The following is a 16,570-nucleotide window of genomic DNA, read 5'->3' as shown; positions in this document are numbered from 1 at the left end:
GTCATGTCTTTTTAGATTGTAAGCCCGAGGGCAGGGAACCGTCTAACTAAAAAGATTGTATGTACAGCGCTGTGTAAATTTACAGTGCTTCATAAATAAAGGTTAATAATAATAAAAATAGACTGTCCAATCACTAAGAAGATATTTTCAAAAAGATTCTAATAAATATGGAAAACACATTTGGTGAAATAATTTCTTTTATTGTAATAGAAACCTGTAACAAACTAATTTGTGTTACAAATTATTTAACTTAAAGAACTAGCAATTCCAATAATCACATGATTTTTGTGATCACTGATGAATCACATTTAAAGAAAAACAACTGAACCCATATAAAGAAAACTGAATGTAGACTTCACAGAATACACTATTTTTTTATAAATGCTATTGAATTTGCAGTTGAAGATGTACATAAAAAGCAACCTCTTCAGTGTGTAACTGAGAATGTAGATGACAGAAAATGTATTCAGATTCAGTGTATGACTGAACATCAGTTAATCTTAAGCATACTATTAACACAGAATACCTGAACTTCTCAAGCTATTCAAAGACTTTCCAATATCCAGCTCACAATGATAATTTATTTTTTCTATCAAATAAATTTTAAATATGTTTTCCAATGTACTTTAGTAACTGGATTTTTTTCTGACTTACAATTGATTTTAAATGTCTATTAATTTAACAACCTCACATGCACACAGCAGCAGTTACTTGTTCAGTTCAATGGGTTAAATACTTATTGATTATACCCCACATAGTGCACCGGAGGAGGTGCAAGTCTTTACTGCAAATTCTTAAGACTGCAACTTCTCACTCATTAGAATGCCAGTGAAAGGATAGAAGCATTTATTCATGCAAGCTTATCTGTTTTTATAATGTATCCCTCTGTTAAGTGGTAATGAAATTCCATTACAAGATCATAGTTTCAAAATGCTGATATATTCAATACTGCTTTGGACATTTTTGGAAAAGAAGCTAAATTAATTTTAAAAAATTTGTTGAATACCTAGTACTAAAAAAATGCTGGAACAAAGCATACATGAAAATAGAGGAACATTAATTTGTAATGATAAAAAGATTAAAAATAGGCACAGTCCATTCAAACTGATTGTGTCATTTATTTTAATAGCTGTCCATTCAATATGCCTGCTATAAAAACCCCTCTCACATTTGATTTTCCTTTTTTCCCCTAAGTGAAGGTGAGAGTACTGGCAAATATCTGTGGTGGACAGAAAAGAGCAAAAAGGCCAGAAGTGGGATAAATAGCTTTGTTCTCGAGTAAGACAGACTGACTAGTTTTGAGTCTTCAGATTTTTCTCATAGAATCTGATTTTCTCAGAACCACAAGGGTTAAAATGTCCTTCATTCTCTTTGAAAGATGAAATTTTCAGTATTTCAATTTATCAAACAGGTTTAATATTCAGGCCTAAATTCAATGGTTAGTCTCAGCTAAACCCATTGGAGAAAGTGAATTTATATACATATTGACTTATCAAGTTCCCAGTGATCTAACACTTCTGCTGTTATTAGTATTAGCTACTGGATTTAGGCATTACTTGCAGTTTAGTACAGCATTAACATCATTTATTGTCATGTGCCTGCAAGTCTTTTCTAATTTATGGTGCCCCTAACACCATGCCATGAGAAAAAGAACAACAAAACAAAACACATTAGCCAGTGACCTCATCCTAAGACATTTTCTGCCAAATGGCCAGAGAGTAAGATTTCTAAAAGGAGGCAAAAACATAATACAGTATATTTTGCACAAGTGGAAATCTTCTAATCTAAGTGGGCTTCTTGTTAAGTGACAGTCAACAGGAAAGAGCAGCACAATAGTAAAAGGATATGGAAGAGGAACCCACCTTATAAACAATGGAAAGTCATACCAGTTCACAAGTTTGAGAGTTTCCAAGATATGATTATCTTCAGGAATATATGGAATTACATTGCAGGGATATGATTCTGTAGAGAGTACATAGCAATACCAATAGCAAGTACATTTCTATACTGCTTATTAGTGATCTAACACTTCCTAAGCAGTTTACAATGTCTAAGCCAATGGCCCCCAAAGCTGGGTACTCATTTTAGCGACCTACGAAAGGATGAACAGCTGAGTGGACCTTGGAGCCCTCATCTACGATCAAACTTACAACATTGTGGCAACAGTAACACTGCACCATCAGGGCTCCTTTGCATTACACAGATCCAAACAGTAAGATTGCACACATGTGGATATGTGCAAACACCTGACCTCTGTGATCTGTGCAGTCATTTATGTGTGTGTGTGTGTTTAAGAAGCTATGATAATCCAAACTGCAATAACTGTATTCACTTCTCATGGGTAAGTAGTGCTTCTTAAATCTGTGCTTATGTGAATCTGGCTACCTTGTGAGTCCGCACATGCATGCTGGCAGGCAGTATGCATGGGGCCTGCCAAAAGCTGAAAAGGCTGGAGGGAGGAGGGATTAAAAACAGATAAGATTTCTTGTGGCAGTTTTACAGCACTCTGCAGCACTAATTTTTGCTTTGGTCTTCCTTATCTGGTTCATCGGTCTGTGCTTTTAAGAATCTGAAACAACTATGTCATAGCCCTATAGAGGTATAATGTAATTGCAATGCTAATTTTATATTACTAGCATAGTACTGGAAAGAGAATTTATTTGCTGATACAAACAAAGTATTATTAACTCTAAAACTCTTAAACAACAAATGAGGCAAGTGCTATGTAAATCAGGACTTTATGGTATAGTAACACAATTTTATCCAATTAGGTTAACACTAGTTTTAAAAATTAAAAGAATTATATATTTGATATAGAAATAAACCTGCTACTATAGTTATATATATATTTATATATATGTATTCTATGTTTTCAGATACAATAAATATTAGCTATAATCTATAGACTCTATTTCATATTAATTTCATATAGGTGATAAATCTCTATTAGAAATATAAGCTGAGATCCATTTATATAAGCTTGAACATGAAAAGTATTAAACCATTCTATGTTTGCAATATATGCATTTGTGTATAGTGTAGAAAAAGTTCTTCAGTTTAAAAAATCGACTACAAAACATAACTCTGTTCTCCAGTATAGTTTCTTTTCAAATCATCTCAAATGTGAACCATTTGGAATACTGAAGATGGATGCACTTCTGATTTGGTTATATGCCTATTTTTGAAACAGATCTCAGATAAGAACTTTAGAATACAGTCACAATATACAAAACAAAATTTAGGTTATTTTAAAATTCACTTTTTTCAGAAAGGAAGTACTATCAGAAAATAATCACTAGAAAGGATTTATAAAGGAATTGGTGTTGTGGAATTCTGTTGTAAGCTATCCAGGTACTACAGAGATCCATTTGCCAAGGGTAAAAAGCTAGATAGCGGTTCAGTCATCCTTATCCAATTAGAGTCCTTATCTTGGGAGTTTATTACATGGGGAAAATTGGGGACTTAAGGCATTTTTCAGGGACAGTCGCACGATCACAGCGAAGCTTTTCACACGACCTCACAATTAGAGAGGGCTTATCCCGGGAAATCCTATGAATGATTTGTTCCTGGAGCATTTCTGGTTCTTCCCTGAATAAGTCCTCTCTAAGCGTGATGTGTATGAAAATCTTTGGTGCAATCACGCAACTTTTCCGGGAAAATGTCTGTTTAAATCCCCCATTTCCCCTCATGTGATAAAGTCCTCTTAGAGAGGACTTAGGCTTGATGAAAAACTCCATGTAGGCACACTGTACATTTATATATGGATCCTTCATAGATCCTGCTGCCAGAGGGATTTTCTATAGGACTGCATACATACAGCTGAAGCAGCTATGTATGCATAATTGGATCAAGAATATAACCACCTTCCCATGAAAAAATATCTCAAAATGGCATTGGCTCACTTTTTCCTATTATTTATATGCATTTTATACTTTTTATCAATGGAATTCCCTTTTAAAAAAGAACAACAACACAGTTGATTGTATTTTATACACCTCTACCTGATAAAATTTGTAACAGAACTCCAAACTTGCTGGTGCTCTGCTTTGAAAAGAGCCAAACAGAGATTTTTCACTGTGATGTAATTTGTTTCCTCTGTTCAGGATGACTGTAAAGTACCTACAATTCAGTCCTCAAGCAGTGAAGAATCTCTAGTTTTTCTTGGCATCTTTTCTCTTATACAGACTTCACCATTTTGACTTTGCTTCTGTAACACAATCACCCAGCATGGTCTTTGTCCTGAGCCTATGTGCTTGATGAAATACACTGCTGTTAAAGAAGCTGAATCAAACCTTAAATTCAAACCCAGAAACCCACTCAGAGAAAGATTTTGAGCAAGCTAAAATGGAACCAAATCCTAAAATCTCTGTTGCTATAAACCAGGGGTAGGCAACCTATGGCCCGTGGGCCGGATGTGGCCCGGCGAGGCCCGGTCCTGCTGCCGATTGCCACCAGGGCCTTTGGGGGGCAATTGTCTATAGAAGCCTCAGAAACATGCATTTATATTAACATTTTTTTAAAAATCAGCAAATTTTTTCGCTTGTCCTCCATTTTTTTTTTTAAAAAGTGTCTTCCATTTGAAAATTTTGTCCTACATTTGTCCTGGTTTATTTATATATATATTTATTTTTTAAAAAATTATTTAATTATTTATTTTTTGGCTTCGGCCCCCCAGTTGTCTGAGGGACAGCAACCCGGCCCCCGGCTCAAAAAGGTTGCCTACCCCTGCTATAAATTCAATCTAAACCCTTAAAAGAAAAATGGATTAACTAGCTCAACACAGTACTCAGATAATCTTTAAAAAAATATTATTTGAGGGTGTTCTGAAGGGAAGGGAAAATTTGGCCCTGGAATGTCCACTAAAGAGTCAGTTATAATTCTGCAGGATTGGGTTTGTCCTGATAATTTCGTAATAAGAAGGCGGGTTAAAGCCCCAGTGAATATAGTGTAAACTAGAAGAACTGGTTCCGCCCTCATCTGAGATGACTGGGAATCTTATACAGTGTGCCCTTGGTTTCTACTGGGGTTCAGTTCCAAAATACATGGATGCTCAAGTCCCAGTATATACAATGGCATAGTACAATGGTGACATTTATTTAAAATGGAAAAATAAATATTTGCTTTTTGGAATTTTAAAAAAAATATATTTTCAAGCTGTGGATGATCGAATCCATGGATGAAGAATCCATGGATACAGAGGTCCAACTGTACATCTGATCTAAATAACAGAACTGAGATTCCACAGCAGCTCAATTGCTCTAATTTTGTTGGCCAACACTAAGTCTGAAATTGGGTATCACTACCATATTTTTATTCACTCTAACCCTATGACTTTAATTGTGGCTTCAGGGTAGAATAAAATATTATGGCAGCATCAATGGCAGTTTTACCTGCATTATGTTATTCCAACAAAATGTACTCACATATACAAGGAAGCTTGTCCAAAATACGTACCATACAAAACTGACGGGATTACAATCACTGGAAATTTGCTACAGTGCAGACTAAGATGAAAAATGGCCCCAGGGACTGAACAGATAGCCCAGTAAAGCTGGCTTCCAGGCGGCTTGGGGGTGTGGTGTTTGGATGCCACACACACCCCCAAGATGCCCAGAAGTCACCCTGGGGTTGTGCCTGCAATGGGAGGCTTCCAGCTGCTCTGGGGGGTGGGGGGGCAGGGGGTTACATGCCGCAAGGTCTGGCCCAAATAGAAGCTGGTCTTTTCTGTTCCTATTTGGGCCAGTGTCAGGGAGGATCGGGATCCCAGTTATGTGTTTGCTGTGGCTCTGGAGCGACTAGCTCCATGGCAGCCCCAATAGACCCTTTTGTGGTGCTGTGTTCCGCCCCATGGCTACTGCATGCCTAAGGGCAACGCAATAGGTTCAGAAGGTCAATGGGATGATTCTCATAGAAAGTGAAAACTTTCACTTGCATTACCAAAACAAATTCAGTGTAAAGTACAGGAGTTAAATTATTCCTCACTAAAGACAAGATATACCTGAAATCATATTAAAATATAAACTAGGTGAAAGTGTATCTAAAATATCTTTTACATTTATGTTTGACCATTTTCAGTAGGGAATTATATTTAAAAAATCTATACAAAATGTAGAACAAATGGAATCACAATTCTAACTTTAATTTTCTCAACACGCTTTGCCAAGCCCTTATCCAAAGGAATGTTGTATCACCTTTAAGACAGATGCTACAAGACCAGTTTTCATACTGATTTTTCAGACTAATACAGCTATGTGTTTGAATCCTGTTGTTTTATATCACTAGTACAACATAGACTGACTTTAAGTTAGTTATCAACATTTCTCACTAATTTTAGATTTTTAGAAACCAAGATAACACAAAAATACTTAATTATCTAAAATTATATACTTCTGTTTCTATAACTAAACAGGTCTTAGGGTACCAAGTACATTTTTTAACTGTCATTTCAGTTCAGTAAACATCACTCAGTAAATGTTCCTTTCACTGCACTGATAGAACTGATCCCACCTTTATTTTAGAATGTATGTGACTATACTAAATTTATATGTGCTTTGCTCTAAGAGAGTTGCTGTTTCAAAATCATGTAAACAGTTCGTACCATTGCCTTTGCAATTAAGCAAGAGTATCCTATTGCAGAAAATTGTTTAGTGTTTTAAATACATTGCAATGTATATTTAACAGAAAACTTCCAACAAATGAAAAATCGAGGAATGTAAGCACAGGGAATATAACCTAGCTCCTTATAATGACATACATGTATTTCCAAGACTGTTTTAAAACTCAAATTTGCACAATGTGCAGATCTGTGGTTGTGCTCTCATTTCCCTCTCTCTTCACCATCCATGATCTTTACAATAGCATTCCTATATGTTATTGTGAATTAAACTTAATTATACTGAAGCAATTTAATATAAGTGATTCTATGGACCAGCTGAAACAATACACCTTACAAAACAGTCCTTGTTGATGGTAAGTAATAGGGAAAGTCACTTCCAGCTGTCTTCCACCTAACTATATGGTAAAAGTAGTACAGAGGTGTCCAATTCTCCCCACTCCATTGCTGATGAACAACCTATAACATAGAGAATAGGCTGCTGGCTTCAAAGCCTGATTATGACTTTTGAGTGGCTATGTTACATGTAGAACAGGAAGGAACATTAAAGCAGTAGTACCAAAGACAGTAGGTGTAACAACAGGTTGAGGGATGGTGAGTCCTGCACAAGTTGTTTCCATGAAGGTGGACCCTGTATGCATGGATTTCAGCATCGTCTCAGTCATTGCCTCAGCAAACCTAATAGAAACAGGCTGTTATCTCTATTGATCATCATATTTTCCTTAAGTCGGTTGTGCATTGATGCTTGGGTCTATGTTGGTTGCTCACCAAGAATACAAGCAATAGTAGAAACTGTAATCTTGCAAGGATGATCTAGCCACAGAGTCCCTCAGTAAGAATCCTCCTTCAGGTGTTCACTTTACAATATTGAAAAGAGTTCTGATTCAAGACATCCTATAAGAAATGCTGCAAGAATATTCTGAGAAGTATGCCATTTCATTTTAAAAGCAAAGTGTGTGTGTGTGGGGGGGGAGGGGGGCGGGCGGGAGAAGGATAACTGTAAAGGAAGTTGTGGTTCTTTGGTTGGTTAACTAATAGCCACTACTGCATCCCAATGGACCTTCTCATTCTAGGTTTCTGTATTTGGTGAAGAGATTGTATAGCACTCTCAGTGTTGACTTCAAGTCACAGTTCACAATGTCTAAAAGAAGAGGAAAAAGGAGAACCAAGATGAGTTCTTTGAAAGACATAACAGTGCATAAATAAGAAGGTTAAAAATTTGGAGCATATCTAATTTTATTTTCAAAAGGTGTGCTTTACTGTAGATAGACTACTGAAATCCAGTTTACTTCAGCAGGAGTTTAGCACCTGTCTGTACAAGTATAGGTGAAACTAGGCATAGGCTTGCACAACCTGTGATCCACCAAGCCAAATGCAACCCACCCAATATTTCAATTCAAGGTATTATTTAGGCATAAATCTGTATTGGGAGAATAAGCCCTAATGCAGTAGTTCCTAAACTGTGTCCTTTAAGAGATTTGGGACTTCAGCTCCCAGATGTCTCAGCCATGTTGGCCAATAGTCTGGGATTCTGGGAGCTGAAGAGCACGGTTTGGGGACCACTGCCCTGGGTTGGTTCACTTTTTTGGCTTGGTTATGGAGGCCTGCTGTTGCCTTAGCTGAAAAATGAGGAGTCTCTAAAATAAGGATAGCAAACATTTTTCAACTCACCAGCCAATTTCAATTTGAAAAAAGTTATTTGGGCCCCACATTCCAGTCGCGAATAGAGATGGGACCAAAAATATCAGCACAATTTGTTTTATAGCTAGTGACCAATAAGAGGAATTTCCACTTTTCAAAAAGGTGAAAAACCTGTGCAGGAACAGGAAACGCTGCCTTGGATCCCATTTTGAGAGATAGGTTGGATATAAGTGCAATAAATAGACTCTATTATGCTGAAAGGGACATAGCCATCTTGGGCTGCCCAGAATGCCTGATTGGGGCCACTGGAATGCCACCTTTGGTTGCAAGTCCTGAAGTTCTCCATCCTTGTTATAAACATTATTACACTCATGTTAAGTATTATCACAGAGAAATAAATTTCAGGCCTTAAATGTCTATTTGATTCCTAGCAGTGGTAATTTTATCTCCATAAATATACCAAAAACAAAACAAAACAAAACTAAAACATTCCTAGCTCTTGTTAAATAGTTCTGCAGACTGTATGTACCTTAAATTTTAACAGTGTGCCAACAGATTATTTAATAATATCAGAACCACACTACTTGCTATGCATGTGATGACATGAATAAATATTCCAAACCCCAGATCAACATCTATAAGGTAGATTCCAATTACACCACAGGGTGACATATTTATAATAAATTTCATTTGCACAAAGGGGATGATGGAAATAGGTAAATGAAACCACTAATGTCACAAGCCCATCATCATATGGGCTTTTATAAGCTCAGAAACATTTTTAAGGACTCACAAATCTAATTATACCATCACTATACTATACAATATGCAAAGAGATCCTGCAGCACTTTTGAGACTAACTGTGCCCAAGAAGTTGTAGCATGAGCTCTTGTAGACAGTCTGCAAAGATTTATCTGAGGAAGTCAGCTGAGTCAATGAAAGCTTATGCTACAACATCTTTCACACAGTTAGCCTCAACATCCCTTTGCATACTGATATTCCAAACTAATATGGTCATACATTGTATACTATGCAGTGTAACAATTTATTTGACCTAGGCTAACAAGAAGCAATAAGGCAACATGTAGAACAAAGTTTGCAGAATACTGAAGTTCCATGGCACTTTCTTGAGATCTTGGGCTTTTGGGTCTTTTTGGGACATCCTGACAATCTGCACTCCAAGAATTTCAACCTTGCAGGTGTGCTAAAGGAAACTGAGTGAATGCTGATGCTCGTATTAATTATGATATCTGCATCTTGATTCTAAAAATGTTGTGCAAATTTCAAGATTCTATTCATGTCCATTATTGTTGTTGCTGTGTGCCTTCAAATCATTCCTGACTTATGATGACTCTAAGATGACCCTATCATCGTGTTTTCTTGACAAGATTTGTTAAGCGGCAGTTTGCAATTACCTCCTCTTGAGGTTGAGAGAGAGTGACTTACCCAGGGTCACCCAGTGGGTTTTATGGTCAAACCCTGGTCTCCAGAGTCATAGTCCAACACTCAAACCACTATGCCAAACTGGCTCCCTATTGTTTTTTGTGGATTTTTTGGGCTATGTGGCCATTTTCTAGAAGAGTTTATTCCTGATATTTTCTTAGCATCTGTGGCTGGCATCTTCAGAGACTCTTCAGCAGTATGTACCGGTATGATACTTTTCTAAAATATTTAACAGTTCTTCAATAACTCAGATCCTTAATGCTAATCAGAAATCAGAGAACGTAACATTTTATATGTTTATTGAGGCTTAAATGTTTCCATATGGAACTGAAATTGAGGTTGTTAAGATTAGGTTCCATTTTATTTCCATTTAGTTTATACTGCCAAAAAATGAAAAATGGATTTATAGAGCATAGCCATTAATCTTTTTCTTCTTCTTTTAAACTTTAGTTCCATGTGCTCTAGAAACAACACATTTACATTTAGGTTGTGCTAGGACTACTCACTGAAAGGTTCTTTTTCACTTGTGTGGTGTCTTGGATATACATATTCTGATTTAAGACACAGACAGAACATGAATCTAAGACTGGATATGCTCACTGTTCCTGGTTTTTAGGAAAACATAGCCTCTGTTATTGGGATTAACTACTACAAAATTTGGATTGCTACGTCAGCTATAGGAAACAGAGTACTTTTAGTTCTTTATTAAGCTTATTGCATTGCCCCCAGGGACATGATGGGGGCGGAATGAAAGGGAGCGGAATGGGAATGGAAGGGGGCCATGGACGCATTTTACCGCACACCGGAACGCCGCCAATGGACGTTCCCATTCTGTTCCTGATCTGTCTCAGAGGAGGCGATTTTCGGGAACACTTCTGAACAGTTCCCCAAAATCACCTCCTCTGGGACAGATTGGGACTGGAATGGGAATGTCCGGTGGCAGCGTTCCGGTGTGTAGTAGATTCACCCCCAAAATTGTCAACATTTTGCATGTGTAAATATATTAAGATTATGATGAAAGACTTTCCTTGCAGCTTCTTGGGCTAAGAAATCGAAGAAATCCTTTTTTTTTTTTTTTTGGGGGGGGGGGAGTCAATTTTTTAAAAAGACATTGGTTGTACATTAGACAAAATGACCATTTTACTATATTTGTGGCAACAGAATGCAGTTATCATGTTGGGGATGGGGAGAACCCTAGGTATTTTTATATCATTACTTTAAGAAAAACCTTTAATCAAAGCAATTATAGTATTTAAAAGCTATTTTGTATCCACATTATTAAATTCATTTTCAATACTCTCATGTTTGCTGGAAATTTTGATCATGGGCATTCTGCCCAACATAACCACATATAAAACAGATGTGTTTTTCCATTCACATTGAGCAGGAAGTTTCATATTAAGCTTTTCAGTAACTGCTCGAGAAATGTCCTACACACACACACACCCTAATGAATGTTGCAATGTCCATATTGTTAGATTTACTGGGGGGGGGGGGGGAACTAACCAGCTGTCTTTTTAAGCAATAAATACCTGGAAAACTTCAAATACCATTGTGACATTAACTGTCCCCAAGGGAGAGGGGATCATACTAATTCTCCACTTTCATTCTGGCTCTAGAATTCCCATGCTATCTCCATTCATTCTGGGTGAGGCCATGTGTTAGAAGTCAACATCAATTCACATAAACAAATAGCAAAGAACAGGTCCTACCAGTACTTTAAAAAAAACTCTCTCTTTTTTGTTAATAGTGCATCATTGCATTCACAATGTTTCCAGTGCTTTTGATTTAAGGAAAACAAAATCCAAAGCAACTGAAGTACAGAATGAGACGTAAGCATATGTGACTGCATTGAAAGAGAATGCTTTAGACCAAAGGTGGGCAACTCATAGCCCACAAGCCACATATGCCCCTTGGTTTTCTGCACAATCTGTGGAATCATGGAAAGCCCTGCCTTCTTTTCACCACTACCCATCCATCAACGAGGTGGTGGACAAAAGATTGATGCCATTAGAGGTTATTAGAGATCCTCATCAAGATTAATGGGAGAACTGAAGCTTTAATTTAACACAGCTGTTTTTTTGGGGGAGTGGGATATAAATAACTATAACAACAACAACAACAACAACAACAACAACAACAAAGATCACTATCCACATTGCTCCAGCAGCGTGGGGGACATCAACCCTGGCTACACGATGAGCACTCAGGGAGAATAACCTAGATACCCACCAACAGTGATTTCATCCTCATGTTGCTTCCACGCAGTCAAAAAAAATTGTTCGAAGGGCTGGGAAATGCAATAAAGAGGCATCTGCCATTCTCTACCACACTAAAGAGAGCATCTGAAAGCCAAATTTGTGTGGGCACGCACTGGCGTAATCACATCTTTCAAAGTGCTTCTCTCTCTCTGCTGCTACAGTTACACATTCTAAATGATAAATTCTGATCTATATTTACTTCATGTCTTGGACACTAGATCCTAAGAAAATAATAATCCTATGGTGATTTTTAGATTTACGTACAGGTGGGCAATCTCAGTCATGTTCCTATGCCTTGATTTTTAAAAAAAGGAAAACATGCCATTTCAGAGCTTGTTTACTGAGAATTGAAAGCCTTCTCAAATTGTAAGAAGAAACAAATGCTATTATAAAGCTCTCCACTATTCTATTGATTCCCTTTACTCCTTTAGGACCGGGTGAGAAAGCATTTCTTGAGAGAAGGAAGTCTTCTCACACAGCTCAGATGTTTTAACACAAAACCTGGAGTTGCACTCATCACCTGAGGTATCAGGGAAGGAGTCTTTTTGTCTCAAAAATTTCCTGTCAAATTCCTCAGGCGTGGTTCAACCCAAATTGCAACAATGCGCAGCTTGCCTGGAGAGTGTGAGAACCAGGATGGGTGGAAGGACTGTAGGAACACTGACACTGCTCCTCTCAAGCTCTAGAGACACAACAGAGTCCTTGACAAGCCTCCATAATGGTTTCAGAGGCAAAGTATAGGGAGTAAGCCTGCACCCATCTTTTTCAGCCCTAATGTCATCATGGGAACTTCTCACAGAAAGTTACTCCATGTTTACTGAAATCAAAGAGCTGCCAGCCCTTTCAATGATCAACTGGGCAGCAATTGAGGACTAGGAATCAAGTGCTATCTCCCTATACCATTCAGGTAATGCTAGATCTTGGATATTTCCATGCAAAACAGTGGATTCCATCAAACTGTTCCAAATATAGTTTGTAGAGTTAGGATCTTGAAGCTGACCCTCTTCCTAGTTCCCCATATTCTTCTGGGATTATCAGGTTTTTTTTTTTTATTATTCTTCCTATTCCCCTCTCGATCCCATGCTGAACCCTTGGAGATATATCAGGTATAGACATTACTCTGTCAAACATTCCTTAATGAGACTATCTACTAAACTATCATGGGAGATTTTGCAGGATTCAAAGAAATCTGACTGATCAAACATTGAATGCCAGAAATGGGGGACCACATCTGCATGTTGCCTTCTGTTGCCAGAAATGTTTACTGACAGCAAATTATAATTCTTCAGATAACAATTCCTCAGTTTCTCTCTTGCTGTTCTTTTGGAGTTCTTGTATAAATGCTAATTCTGATAAGGATGAGGGATCTCCCCCTCCCCTTTCTTTCTAGGTTGACAGTTGTCAGTTTCAAAATCCCCTCAAAGTTTTTCTACCAAATCTTCATGCAAAGAAGGGAGACTATAAATCCAATTGCTTTAAATGTCATTGCATAAAACTAAACTTGGGGTCACCTACCTTCCTCTGGATTAGGTCCAGCAACTACTGAGAAAAAGCAGGAAGATTTACTTGCACACTTGAAATGTTAGGTGTTGACATTTTGCTTTATGTGTTTCCCAGAGCATAAAAAGCAAGAGAAAATGGAAGTGATCCTCATAATTTCATTACTTTCAAATGAACTCTATTTATCTTCCCTGACCTCCCTTGCTTACAGTACTTAACCCTCACTCCTTAATCTAATATAAAACTTTCCTATAATTTTCAGTCACTTGTACCAATGGCAAGATGAACTTCAAAAAGCTCAAGAAGGTACCTTCTGGCCTTGGCTTTGGTTTTTCCAGCCCTCCATCTTGCATTAGCTCAAATGCAAAGGACACATTGAGCACCTGAAGATTCAATTAAGAGAGAGCAATCACACACAGTTCTAAGCATACAAGTATCTTGTCTACAACAAATAATTATTTTGCATAAATATTTTAAAAAATTACAAATTTCTAAAATCTATATATATGCATATGCCATTGTCTGAAATAGCTGCCAAACATAACATTCAATTGTACACATTATATATCTTTAAAATACTTTATGCATCTCTAAGGCATACACTGAGAAATTAGTTCATCTTCAAATGCAAACATAGATTCTAACAACAGCATTACCTTTTGTTCAAAACTATCAGGAGTCAAGAAAAAGCTGTGAAGAGGCACAAAATAGCCTTCAAGGAGACCCATAAGGAGCACCAGGTACACACCATCTGCAAACTTTAAAATGATAATTTTTTGAGCACAGATCTTTCAAAGTGCATAATTTTGAATAAATAAACAATCAGTGGTCCTTAAGAGAAAATCCAAATGTTAAGAATTGCAGTGCCTGAAGAGATATAAGCTTAAAGACATTCTAAAAGATTTGATCTCAATGGCGGGATACAGACGGGCAGGAGAAGACGTCTTGGAGGTGTATTCTGCTGAATACGGAGCCTCCAGACCACCCGCCCCGGGGGCGTGCTTCAGGTGTTGGGGCTTCCACACGGGGGGCAGTGAAGACGCCTCACCTGGGTCCGTTTCGGACCCGTAGCTTCTATACCGCCGCCTCGGAGGACGCCGCAAAGAAAGAGGCAGCTTCCGCACGGGCGGCCCAAACCGCGGCTTTTTTTTTTTCTTTTGCCGCATGAGAAGTGCGCAGCTGCGGCACTTCAGCACCAGCCGGCAATTTCCCTTTTGCCGGCTGCGGAATGCGCATGTGCACATTTAAAGCGCCCAGGCCCCTTTAAACTTTTTTCCCCGCCCTGCCCAAGAACAAAGGTGGCCTCCTGCCAGCTGGTGATCAGCTGATGTTGGCATCCTTGCCCGCTTGCGCATTGCGAGTGCCACCACTGGCATCATGGATGCCTCCTCTCCTTTGTTCCCTGTGGTCTTCCTGAAGCTGCAATCCACAGCCACAGCTGTCGCCGGTGCCACCGCCGTCTTCTCCGCCTCCTCCGCCCCCTCCGGCCCCTCCGCCTCCATTGCCGCTGCAATGGAGGTCCCATCATCCACCACCATAACAGCTGTAGACTTGGATGACAGCAGTAGTGATGATGATGATGACACAGAACAGCGAACGGCAGTGGCTGCCATAGCGCTTCATCAGGCTACTGTTGGCGGTGCCATGGCCCTGGCCAGAGTGGCACGCCTCCGCCGATGCTGGAAGGTCCCTGCATCACAAGACTTGTGGGACAACTTTGTGTCAACCATATGGTCTGATGAGCAATGGAGGCATTTCTTCCGAATGCCCCGTGCCCTCTTCCACAGGCTAGTGGGCATCCTGTGCCCAGAACTGGAGAAGGCAGACACAGTGATGAGGAAAGCCATCCCGGTGGAGAAGAGAGTGGCCATTGGTGTCTTTTCACTGGCACACAAGTCCACCTACATTGTGACGGGGGCGCTGTTTGGGACTGGCGTTGCCACCGTGGGGGAGATCGTGGTGGAGTTTGCCCTGGCCATGGAGAAGCTGCTGCTGTCACGGACCGTGTACCTGGGGAACGCACGTGAGGTAGGGACAGCCAGACCACCTTTCCTTTCATCTTTGGCAGCTCTGTGATATTCTGTGTCAAGTGTCACCCCCTCACTGTACATTTGCTGTTCTTGCTATGGTGCAGTCGCGCATGTGTAAAAGAGTTGTCATGTCAATTCCTCTGTTTCTCTCCTTTCTTTCCCCCACAGATTATGGATGCCTTTGGTCGCCGCGGCTTCCCACAAGTGGTTGGCCTCATGGACGGGTGCCACTGCCTGATCATACCACCCTTGGGGCTGAGGAATGCCTATGTCAACAGAAGGGGCTCCTATTCTGTCATCCTGCAAGGGACATGTGACCACACAGGAAGGTTCGTGGACGTGGAGCTCGGATGGCATGGGTCAGCCCACGATGCCAGGGTGGCACGGAATTCTCTCATCTACGAGGCCATGGAGGCTGGCATCTATGTGCAAGGGAACCCCAGCATCAACATCAGAGGCCAGCAGATCGGGCCCCTGATACTGGCTGACTGTGCCTACCCCATTCGGAAGTGGCTCATGACACCGTTTAAGACCCCCCGCACTCCCAAACAGAAGCTCTTCAACAAGAAGTTGAATCACTTGAGGGGGGCCGTGGAGAGATCGTTTGGCAGATTGTAGGCGAGATGGCGCTGTCTCACTGCCCCACTCCTGGTGGCAGAGGAGAACGTGGTGCCCATCCTGGTATCATGCGTCATTCTGCACAACATCGGTGAGACCAAGGGCAGGGTCCTGGATGAGGGCATGCGATATAGGCGCCGTTTTGTGCTGCCCACCCTGGCACCAATCACAGAGGCTCAAGAGAAAGAGAAGAAGAAAGCAGGGGAGACTGTGAGGAATGCCCTGGCAGATTTTTTTCTGACAAGGAGAATCTGAAGGATGGCTCCTGTGCCATCATCTGTGATGTCAGAGTGCATTGTCCTGTAATAGCATAAGCACATGAATAAATGTATCCCATTATCCACAGTTTGAGTCTGCCTATCATTCCTGATCTGTGCTGTGGGCATGTTTTGCCATGTGCCTGAGGGGGACACACACACACACACACAAAAGGTCTCCTGGCGCCTGTTTTCCTGGGTCAAAAA

General features: G+C 39.7%; 1 protein-coding gene across 1 annotated transcript in view; it reads right to left on the bottom strand.

Moving 5' to 3' along the window:
• Window positions 1-215: 215 nt before the first annotated feature.
• PARVA (parvin alpha) overlaps window positions 216-16,570 on the bottom strand; it is a 108,490-nt gene continuing 92,135 nt past the window's right edge. Inside the window, exons 11-13 of the mRNA XM_089521195.1 lie at window positions 14,115-14,216; window positions 13,769-13,841; window positions 216-7,754 (exon numbers count right to left, since the gene is read on the bottom strand). Coding sequence (XP_089377321.1) covers window positions 7,678-7,754; window positions 13,769-13,841; window positions 14,115-14,216 — 252 coding nt within the window. The 3' untranslated portion in view covers window positions 216-7,677. The remainder of the gene's footprint in view (window positions 7,755-13,768; window positions 13,842-14,114; window positions 14,217-16,570) is intronic.

Source organism: Sceloporus occidentalis, unplaced genomic scaffold (genome assembly GCF_023333645.1).
Source record: "Sceloporus occidentalis isolate IW3139 unplaced genomic scaffold, rSceOcc1.0.p SCAF_4, whole genome shotgun sequence".
Classification (NCBI taxonomy): domain Eukaryota; kingdom Metazoa; phylum Chordata; class Lepidosauria; order Squamata; family Phrynosomatidae; genus Sceloporus; species Sceloporus occidentalis.
The sequence above is the reverse complement of the archived record's forward strand: the minus strand, read 5'-3'. Positions and strand labels throughout refer to the sequence as shown.